General features: G+C 35.8%; 1 protein-coding gene across 4 annotated transcripts in view; it reads left to right on the plus strand.

The window, feature by feature from the left end:
* Nucleotides 1–12108, plus strand: part of DMD (dystrophin) — a gene marked incomplete at its 5' end in the record, with an annotated part of 1290802 nt that overhangs the window by 602537 nt on the left and 676157 nt on the right. For all 4 annotated transcript variants that reach the window (XM_084279200.1, XM_084279202.1, XM_084279199.1 and 1 more), the window contains one exon: nt 3881–4051. In XM_084279200.1, the coding sequence (XP_084135326.1) occupies nt 3881–4051 (171 nt within the window). The remainder of the gene's footprint in view (nt 1–3880; nt 4052–12108) is intronic.

Genomic DNA, 12108 nt, shown 5'->3' on the forward strand with positions numbered 1-12108 from the left:
TCGGTTCTGATTATCAAATTACTTCATCTTTGGCAAAAGTAAATCATCCTTTGAGCTCTGTAATGAGGAATGTATAGCCTTGGAATAGAACTGTTTAGGAAACTTCTGTAAAAATAACCCAAAACAAAACCCCTGTAAAACCCCAGATATCCATACAGTGCTTATTGTGTAATAGTGTACAGAGGACTACAGGAAGACTTTCCCAATATTCTCTTATCTAATTTCAGCTTTACCTGCAGAAAACAAACAAACAAGCGAGTTCTCAAAATGGGGTAGTCTTTTACATTATGTTCCAAATATCAGGGTTTTATATGTAATTAACCTTCTAGAATAATTCCTGTTAATTTCCCAATTACACATTGTCATTTGTGTATAAAATTTCCATCTGTACATCATCAATTTCTTTACTGATTTATATACAGCTAGATGCTGTTACACTTCCCAACAGAAGAATGTTTTTGTTTACTCATTTTTCCTAAAAGTCAGCTGAGCAGACAACAGGAAAAACAGACTACTTATTAACTAATATGAACAAGACTGTTATTGAAAAAAACCCCAAACATTTGTACTGATCCCAAAAGGCTTTTTATTTAGGGTGTGCATTATCTGTGGAGGGTATTGTCTGCTCCTGAAGTACAGTACTCTACAAGTATCTTTGAGTTGTGGCATTGTCTTAAAGAAGACTTCATGCCAATAGTTCGGTTAACCACTATCCATTGCTCTGTTTTTTTTTTTCCTGCCCTCATTAAAACTAACTACTGAACTTCTAAAAAGTGTAGGTTAGAGTAAAGTTGGTGCAGTAAATGGCTGACTGAAGACAGTGAATGACAGATATAGTTGCCTGTTTATTTCTAAAATTTATACACTGCAAATAGAACAGGAAGGATTGCAAATGCTTTATTTTGTTACACTATGAATTGCTAAAAGCATAAATTATTACTAACTAGCAAAATGAGCCCATGGTAATACTGAGAGTCGGTATGTATTTTAAACACACAATGATAATCAAGCTCCACAGACTGAAGTGCAACAAAACAATAAGAGTTATGTTATTTTCAGCAGAGAGAATACTCAGTCGGGAATCTGATTTAAAATAGTTCTCTCTTGGTAGAAAAATAAAGTAATTAAGAAACATCAGTCTTTTGAGTGTCAAGAAAATTGAAGTATGTGATTTGTTAAGGTGGGGCAGCTATCATTTGACATTAGATAATGTCTTTAGTTTCTCCTTTATTTTAAATAGGATTGTAGCATTTAGTCCTACATTATGTTTAACATAGCAGCAGACAGGTGCCGTTGTTATAAGAAACCTCTCTTAACAAATGAAGAGATAAAAATGTGTCATTGCCAAGCCATTAGTTTCCTGTTTGGTTTTCACAGAATCGCAGAGTGTCAGAGGTTGGAAGGGACCTGGAAAGATCACTTAGTTGAAACCCCCCTATCTCACCCCCACAGAGTAGGCTTGTCCTTGATGCAATTTCTCACATTTACTTTTAGTTAGTTGGTAGTTAACAGTTTTAGAGAGAGCCACGAAGGCCCAGAGATGCAGAACTCAAAGAATCAGTTAGCCATTGTCAGCCCTAATTGATTGCACTGAGTCTGTCTTTTTAAGGGAAAAATCATAAAAGTTATAGCTAATGGTAAGTCTCAGGACGAAAATGTGTAAGCTCACTTGTATGATTACATAGCTACCACTTCAGGATGTCTGTAGTATCCTTGTGTCAAATCTCTATGGTAATTCATCAGAACAGGGAGCTGGACTCTAAAAGAAAGTGGCAGTAATAATGTTCTTGCTGCTCTCCTAAGGGCATTGCATGCGGTAGGGGCTATTACAAGGTCAGGTCTTGCCTCACAACAGCACTCTGTACGGGACTGTAAAATACCTTTTTTTTTCCTTTCAAATATCTAGTTTTCTCATTTTATTTGTTATGAGGAAACTATTTAGCATAGCTAAAATAGCTTTAAAACATAGAGAAATGTTATGGAAAGTGTGTTTGACATCACTGTGTGAAGCAGAAGGCCTTTAGAGGGCACTGTTTCCTATTTTTAGCTAGAAATACATCTTTACTTTTGAAGTACAAACAAACTGATTAGTCAGTAACCTCTGTACAATGTACATGGAAATAGTGTAATAGCAATATAGAGATGTATACAGCAACGCAAATATTTCTTCCGTGTTTGTGCATGTGTGGGTAGCTAGGCCAGCTGTTTAGGTTTCTTACACAAGGCATCACACTTAGGGTAGAGGGCACTTTGAGCTGTATTGCTGCTAAGTACCTGCAGATAGCTATTTACAATGCCTTGGCAATACATAGCAGAAGAAGAGGGGAAAAACGAGTGGATTCCTGGCTCCAGGAGTGAATGGAGCTCTAAAATCGAGCTTTTATGGTTCTTCCCAGGGATTTACCTCTTGGCCCTGCTGTAAGTCCTGAGGCCTCATTTAATAAATTTGGCGTACAAGAAAGCATATAAATTTTATTCAGTGGAGAAGAAATGTTCTGAGATTTTAGTAGTAAACCTCGACAGAGTGATAATGTATGATCAGGGACATTTTATTGCCTATTCCCTGGGCAACCCTGATATGTTTATTCAGGGATAGCAAAAGGTACATGTACCTAACCTTGTAACATCCTATTATATTTTAAAGCATCAAACTCTCCTTGGCAATAGAACTAGGAATCAATTTGGTCATTGTAACTCTACTTGTAACCAAATAGTTTCAAAGCCCAAAACAGTTTTTCTAGATACCGATACCAGTTTTGGATACCTGACAATTTTTTTCGATTTAAAAAATACTTAAATGAAAATCAGTGGCTACAATCTCAATTGATTGCTAATTGATATGCGAGGTAATTAATAATTTCTTTTAAATATTAGTGACCTACTGGCCATTTTTAATCCACCTTCTTTAATCACCCTTTTTTTAAAACAGAAGAAGATAAAATTTATTAATTTTTATTTTCTAATTACTAGTTGCCTAATGCCTGTCTGAGATTTCTTTATTTATTCTTCTGCCTTCTTTAGAAAATGAGTCTTTCACTTTTCTTTGGTTGATGTATTTAGAACAACAATGACTAATCTTTAGTTGGTGACAAAGAGAATTGCATGAGGACACTTGAGGACACTTCAGTTTTCCCTCTCTGTATGAAAGTACAATGATACTAGAAACAAAATACAAGCATTTCTATTGCACTGTGGCTGTGAGTCTGCATGCTGGGAACAATGTGTACCGTGCTAAAGTGGCACACACATGTTTTATGAAATGGTGGGAGGGGAGCAAGAGACCTGAGTAAAGAACACATCAAAAAATGTAATGTAAACTTATGAGTAGTTCTGCAGTGACCCAAATAAATGTTATTAATCCATGGAAAGGATTTACTAATGATAAATGTTTCTGCTGATTTTTAATTTATTTTTCAGTTTGCTTGGAAAAAAAAAGAAAAAAAATTTGCAAGTTCCTGTGCAAAATCCCTGTATTTAAAGAGTATTAAACAGACCGCAAAATAATATGCTGAGAAATCAAAAACTTAGTTAACTGTGGTGCTGTAGTTTGACACCATTCAGTGACTTTCGTGTTTCAAGATTTTAGGGTTTCTTTGTTGGAGAAGTTTATTTTCTTCTATTTAGTGTAGCTACATAGAAAAATAACTTTAAGGATTCTGTATCACTATGTGGCCATCTATATGAAAATCTACTCTTTGAAGGGTTTTGACATCTCTTCTGTCTCTCGCGGAAAGCCTGTTAGTTCACTACAGAACTATATTAAAAGTGCAATTTGTGAGATTGCAGTTTTCTGTGGAAAAGTGGCATATAGAAAATGGTATCTAAAAATCTTAAACCTGTTCGACTAAAGAGTTAAGAAACACATGTTTTCTTTCTGCAGGTGACAGAAAAAAAGCAAGAGTTAGAGAAATGTTTGAAATTGTCTCGGAAGCTACGAAAAGAAATTAATGCTATGACAGAATGGCTTGCAGCGACAGATGCAGAATTGACAAAGAGATCAGCTGTGCAGGGGATGCCTAGCAATTTGGATGCTGAAATTGCTTGGGGCAAGGTAACAATGTAACACACACTGTATCTTTATCTCTTTCTGTTTATGCGTATTAAAGAAAGCTAGATTTCTTTCTTGATAAAGAGAATAAGAATTCTTGGGGTTTAATTAGTGGAACTTTGTGAATGTTATGGCATTATCTCATCCTAACAATAATGAACAGAAAAATGTTACCCATATTGTCTCTGCATATATCAATAGCATAGCACACATTCACATTGCAGTAATTTCTCTGAGATTAATTTAGAGTTAGAATTTAATTTTTCCAAGAGTACTATAAATTATCCATCCATGTAACTAGAGATCTCTTTCTTTCTCATCCCATTTTACTCATGATTAGATGAGTATTAAACAGTAAAATAGTTCCAGTAGATGAAAGATTAAGGATGTCAGAACGCTGTATGTCCCATGTTTTCAGATACCAGTCAGGCAGAGGGATATTTGTTTTTCTACACTCTTTGGTTTGTAGTTTGTTTATTTTCATTCTTGGAGGTTTCTTACTTCCATGGGACTTTACCTTGAACTCTTATTTTAGGTTAAAATTCAAAGCCTAAAATGAAACTTTCCTCAAAATCTCTTTGTGTGTCATAGTTTAGATAAAATCTTACAGAATCACTGATGAATGAGGGAGTTCTACATCAAAATCCATACCTCTGGCTGATTTTAAGACTTAGCACAGTACAATTCAACACTAGCTAATCTAGTTTATATTCTGCATATGTAATAATAATCCAATCAGAATAGTAATAATAATCCAGACAGAACATAAACAGACCCATCAATCGTTGTACAGATTACCAAAATCTGTATTTTTAAGGAAGCTATGTTTATTATTATCCAAAACTTCAAATTTTTGAAATACTTACGTGAAGCAGCATGTTGGGTAAGTGTTTCTATATAATTTCAAAAGAGACCAATGATAACCCCCCTTAAGAAGTATTGGTTGTTTATGTGAAAATTGACCATTTTTTCTTCATTTCATAGGGTAAATTCTTTAAGCACTATGCCAGTTTCACCATGCGTTATAGAAATAGTCATGAATAATACACAGGTAACCTGACTGCATTTTTCAAATGTTCTGTGGGTAAAGGCACTGGAGTAAAATTTAGTTTGGTTTTGGTTTGGTTTGGTGTCTTTAACTGCCCCTTTTTAGCTTCTGATCTTGGTCAAATGTCTTTAGCCTTGGAATACACTGAGAATTTATGATCAAAAAAGCAAGAAAAAGAAGGTCTACAAGTCTTGTGATCAGTCTCTAAGAATTACAGTATTTTCAAAGTAGTATCCAAAAATACTTACAGAGCACTTTATTATTTTGAAGTTACCGGTTTGGCTATTGCTGTTTTGACTTTCAAATCAAAACCTCAGCCCCTAAAAATGCCATTGCTGCTTGTTGTTCTCTCTATTTCACTTTCTGCCTTTCCTAAACTCTGTGCAGTTGTTCTCATTACTTTTGATTGATATTGTGATCTTAACACCCATAATAAAAGACAAGCGTCAGATTTTTAGGAGATGGATTATACAATCATATGGTTTTAATGCACCCGATCTAACCTGCCAGTTACTCAGTCCATTTACCTAGTCATGAAAATAAGAATCATCTTTGGTGTTATTAAATTACACAGTACAGATCTGCTGAAACAGAAGTGTGAGCTCTACATTCCTGCATGCACCTTCGGGAAAGTCCAGATGTGTATATATCTTCACAGCAGTTTAAATAGAAAGATTTGTCCCTATTATAATTTATTTGTTAGATACGAACACTAATGCTTAAGAAGTTACATAATTAGAACCTAAAGCCTGATGATCAGTGCAGTTGCACAGTGGGAAGTCCTTGTTGTGACTTACACTTGCTAAAACAAATACAACATGTTTTTATCTTATGACAATCAGAAAAGGTAATGAGCTAATTAAAATAAGAAATAGTAACATGAAAAATATATCAAATGGGAACCACTCCACTTACTAATCTTAAAGAATGCCCTCGAGACTTGTGAATTCTCACAAGGATTTGATACATAAAGAGTTGCAGGAAAAACTGGTAAAAAACATATCTTGGTTTCAAATCCTGACCAAAGACTTCACTGCAGTCTAATCTCATACAGCTCTTCTCCTTCAGTCAGTTCATCACTAAAATAAGAATAAACTAAGAACTTCAGATAAGAGCAGCTGCCTCTTGTAGATGTACGTACATACCAAGTAGCTTTCAGAACTCCTTTGTTAAGATTCTCTTTAGGAAATACAACCCAATATTCGCTCACATATAAGTAAACTTCTAATTATGAGCAGTCCAGCATACAGTGTCTGTGGCAGATTCTAGCTTTCCAAATGCAAGTATTTGCAGAAATTATGTAAAGTGACTGTACTTTACCTAAAGAGTCTGTTCCCACTGAGAGGCAGGAATTACTGCATGTTATCCTGGACAATTTAAAATTCTTGTGAGGACTTCATAAATAAGTACAATACTGACATTCCTATGTGGATTTCAGTGAGGCATGGCAAAAACTGTACATCAATAATTCAGTCCCCAGAACCACAGCCTCACAGTATCTGATTAATGTCGCAGCTCTGGGCTTTGGACTTCCCGGGTACGTAGGCTGCCGACGACAGTAACTGATCTAATGAAATGTGCTGGGAGATGAATTAAGCCCAGCAGATTCCCATTGTGAAGAAAGTCTGCAGAAAAACTGAGATGGAAAATGGAGGAGGAGAGAGCAGAACTCAATAGTGCAAATGAACTGAAAATTGGATGTGTGTTGCTGTCGATATAACTAAGCAGAGAGCTCATAACCTGTTTTCTTTAGAGTGCAAGGAAGCAGTTATACTTATTACTGCACTTACTTCTAATTCATTTGCAGTACCTGAGACTTCTTAAAAGTGAAAAGAACTCAGAGGGTTTCAATGGTAATTATAGAGTTTTCAATAAAAAAAAAAATCATGCATGGGAACATTGTCTTCAAGGTATAAACATTTAGAAATAAAAAGAAATGTCCGTCTTGAGTAGGAAATGACGTTAATGAAACACAGAATTAATCTAGACATGAAAGGAAGTGTGTTATTCATTTGTTCGTGTCTAGAATTTTTCTAAGGATGGAACAAAAACTTGGCTGAGTTCTGTGAAATGATAGGCAATATAATGAAGACTGTAAATCCTGCCTTTTTACTCAGTAGAGACAAGCTAAATCTTTTCATTTTAATTCAGTTCTGTTATAACAGATAAGAAAAATGACATGTGGGTAGAAAGATAGTCATTAAACATTTTATATTAGAAATCCATTCCTAATTAGATGTCTGAATTAGTGAACATTTATCACTGAAACATTAACCATTGTGTGGTTTATTTTTCTTTTAATCAGGAGTTGGCCAGATAAGAATTAGATTGCCAGGAAGCCAAGTTCTCAAAAAGAAAATGGCAGATGGTATTACCAGGAAAAGTTCTGTATCACTCCATACTATCAGCAGTATGAGTCTGCCAATTCTTTAATGTTATATTTTAGCACAGGGTAAAATATCAGTGAGTATAAAGCTGACTGGAAGTACTTAGAATTACATTAGCTAACAAATTTAGCAACGTATTTCCTGTCAGTAAAATCAGTAAAAGAAAATTATCGGAAAATTGTCAACTGATTCATAGTTGGTGGCCAGAACACAATAAAAATAAAAGATGTGCTGTGAATAAACAAATAAGTATGTATAATCAGCCACTGAGAAGGCCATAATGTCAGCTTCTGATTAATTCTGTAATCCCAACAGTGAAAGCTAAGCCATGTAACTAATTTTCTTTTCAAGAGGTTCAAATTGCAAAGATTACTTCTGAGCAATCTATAGTGGGCTGGCAGCGTAGAGGCACACAAAACTTTTCTTTGACCATTCACTGATGTTGAATGACCAATGACTTAATAACCTGCACAATTAAAATATTATCATCTGCATTTAGTCACAATTATGGTTTATTAAGAAAAAAATAAATCAGCAGTTCAAATTAATACATGGGTGTTCTATCATTACAAAGTATAACTCCTAAATCTTTGCCACTACATCCTCAGAAAAAAACCCCAAATGTTCTGTGTAGCTTTCGTGCTAATGTGAAGGAGGTTATGGTTTTCATTCCCATATGAAACATCAAACCAAAACAAAACCAGTATTATTTTTCTTTACTGACAGAAAAAGAGTATGCCACAGTACAGTGGGGTCAGAGAGATTTGTTAACCCCACTCAAAGTGTACATGTCTGCATGGGGAACTGCATTTTATTAACATGATTCATCCCATCATCCCATGGATCCATATGTAAAATAGGTAAAATACTATTGTATGCAACTACAAGCCTCTCTAGGAATATTCAGTAAAACTTGTCCCAATGCCTTTCAATTCTGCAGAACAATATGGCTTCCACCTTGGTTTCAAGTCATCTGAAGTTGGTTTTCTTAAATAAAACTTCTATTTTATGCTATAGATTCTTTCCTTAGGTTTCAATGGGAAGGACTGCTATAAGGGAAGCTCAGATGTTCTTATCTCTCCATCTCCTACTTTTGGGTGTTATTGGCATAGATATTAGAAACTGATCACCTGAAACACACTCTGCATCCAGAGTTTTAACAGAGAAGAAGGATCATTGTTTTTTTCTTCCTGGTTGTCAAGAACCTATGTACCACATCTTGGAAATTTTCAAGTCCTGGGAGTTCCGTGGTGATGTGATCTCCTAGTTTTGATTAAGGCACACAACCAGCATATTCTTGCAAGTGAGAATAGAATAATGAATCCTTTTAAAACTAAGTAAAAGATCTTGTTCATTGAAATACAAATTAATTTTCTCGGGTCAAAGAACTCCCATTGTGATATTGTGTACCAACTGGTACTTCAAAAAAGTGGAAGTACAAGAGTTTCTTCCAAAGAAACATTTCAGAATTCTGCCTAAGAGAAACTTGAACAGCAATTTGAATGGAGAGATTCTCATCATCTTTAAATCTTTCATCTCTTAATAGTTGTGATCCTACATGGAGACATAATATGAAGAGATGACCTTTACAGGCTTTTATTTAGATAGATAGATAAGCTTTTTAATATAGAGATATGCTTTTAGATAGATAAATAGATGGATATATATATATAGATGGATATATAGATGGATATATATACATATATATATATATATTTATACATATATATATATACACACATATATATATATACACATTTCCTTAATATAATCTGTGCAATTTGTATACACATTTTAATGGAGCTGCCTTTCCTGAAAATATTTATGGAACATTTTTCTTTCAGGAGGTAATACACACTTGAATAAACTCTTGTTTAATAAATATCCTAAGAAAAAACAAACCCTCAACCCACATGCAACAACTTCACTGTGATGGCAAATAGCACAATCAATGTAATCTGCTTTAAAATATTGTTGAACATTGCTGACAGATTTTTCACAGCTGCAACTGAGTTCTGGGTATTGTGATACTCAGTTTTATTTACATATTTCTCTTCCTCCAAAATGCCATGTGGGAATGCATCAGAAAATTAGCTTCTTCCAAACTTCTGTTTATATATTGTACTTATGCTACATAGTTTCAGCCTGTTAAACACACAAAATCAAAATGTATAAATCACCTAATCCTTCTGGGAAGACTTTTTCACTGCTGTATTTGTTAATGTTTCATATTGTACCCATTGTAGGATGTTTGGGATTTTGGGGTTTGTTGTTTTAAATGTAATTCTTAAATTTCAGAGCTAACACTTTTGATTCCGTAGTTAAAATTAAAATTCTATATCTTTCTAGCATATCTTCAAATAAACTGCACAGCTGAAATGCAGTCTGAAGTTAAGGCAATGAGAGGGGAATTTAAATTGAGCAAGGCTGGCTTTTTCCCCTTAATTCTTAAATATGCTCTTCTGTTTCCCAAGAACATATGGGGAGAAGCTGATGAGTGAGAGCAAATTGGAACTTTGCTCTTCAAATTGGAACTATTGGAACTTGCTTTTCAAAAATTAGCAGATTTTGAAAGTCAATCCCTGAGTTTTAATGAAATAATCCTACTTATATCCTGTGATCATGACACAGATTTTGTCTGGTTCATTGTGTTGTTAAATTAATAGCAGTCCATTTGTCTTTTTATTACAGAAAATTTATGAATGCTTTTATAGTGCAATGAATGAAATATATGGAGAATGTCACTATCTAGTAATAATGAAAAGAGAAGTCTGAAGAAAATAATGAAGAAATGTCAAATTAAAAAAAAAAATCCTAAAACCAAATAAAACCAACCAACATGTTACTGAAGTTGGGAAAAAAACTGAAAATAAGTGGTTTGTTTACCCAGTATGCATTACATCATAGAAAGGTGGTTCTAGCTCATTAAATAGTGTGTAATCCCACTGCCTTTCTGGACCATTCTAGTTTTTCAACTGTATCTGTTTTGCCCAGGATTTTATAAATAAAGGCTTTGAATAATTGAGATTTAAAGTAATGTAGAAAATTAGTTTTTCACTTTGATGTTGTGTTGTAGGCCCCGATATGTTGAGGTTTTTTTAAGAGAGTGGGATGGAGTGTGATTTTTCACTTGTCTCATATTTATGTCCTTTACTTGCTAATACACAGGAATTTTAATATCCATGTTGCCCAGATGTGTACCTAGTTGTTAGCTTACATTCCTTCTTTACTTTGAAAGAAGCAGCTCCTGGGATCAGGCAAAAAGCTGTTACATTTTTTATTACACATATAGTTGCACATTTCTACACTGTCTTTATTGCAAACTAAATATTTTACTTTTAACGGCACATTATCTACAAAATCATATTGATGTGTGTGTGAACTTGAGAAGTGTGATAGTATGGAGGTGATAAAGGTGTAATTCCATTGCTGTAACAGTGTTGATCCTGAAGGTGGAAGAATTGTGATTGCAGTTCGAACAGAAGCGGTTCTTCTTTTAGTGTGTTCAAGTTCTCTATGAAAAAATCAATGTCACTGGAGACTAGAGATTCATACTTTTCTCCCAGCTACTGTTTGTGTTCTGTTTCAGCCTCTTCATTTCTAGCTGAAGCTTTATCTTATATCAGAGATCTCATATGCCTGGATCTTTACCATGGGGTGACTTAGAATCATAGAATCATAGGGATGGGAAGGGACCTCGAGAGATCATTGGATCCAACTCCCCTGCTAAAGTCGGCTCCCTAGCTCATATTGCACAGATAGGTGTCCAGATGGGTCTTGAATATCTCCAGAGATGGAGACTCCACCACCTCCCTGGGCAGCCTGTCCCAGGGCTCTGTCACCCTCACTGTGAAAAAGTTCTTCCACATGTTGGTGCGGAACTTCCTGTGCTCCAATTTGCAGCCATTGCCCCTTGTCCTGTTCCCACAGACCACTGAAAAGGGGCTGGCCAATTCCCCCTGCATCCCATGTCTAAGATATTTATAAACACTAATTAGGCCCCCCCTAAGTCTTCTTTTCTCGAGACTAAACAGTCCCAGTTCACTCAGCCTGTCCTCATACAGGAGATGTTCCAGGCCCCTAATCATCTTCGTAGCCCTTCTCTGGACTCTCTCCAGGAGATCCCTGTCTTTTTTATACCAGGGAACCCAGAACTGGACATAGTACTCCAGGTGGGGCCTGACCAAGGCAGAGTAGAGGGGGAGGATAACCTACTTTGACCTGCTGGACACGCTCTTCCTAATGCATCCCAGGATCCCACTGGCTCTCTTAGCCACCAGGGCACACTGCTGGCTCATAGCCAACCTGTCATCAACCAGGTCCCCCAGGTCCTTTTCCACAGAGCTTTTCTCCAGCAGGTCATCCCCCAGCCTGTACTGACACAAGCAGTTATTCCTTCCCAGGTGCAAGACTCTACACTTGCTTTTGTTGAACCTCATCTGGTTTCTCCCTGCCCAGCTCTCCAGCCTGTCCAGGTGTCTCTGGATGGCAGCGCAGTGTTCCTGCGTGTCAGCCACTCCTCCCAGCTTTGTATCATCGGCACTTGCTGAGGGGGATGCTATTCCCTCATCAAGGTCTCCAATGAAGATATTAGAGCTCAGATGAATTTTTCGCATAAAACTGAT

This window comes from Gallinula chloropus (assembly GCF_964237585.1).
Source record: "Gallinula chloropus genome assembly, chromosome: 1".
Classification (NCBI taxonomy): domain Eukaryota; kingdom Metazoa; phylum Chordata; class Aves; order Gruiformes; family Rallidae; genus Gallinula; species Gallinula chloropus.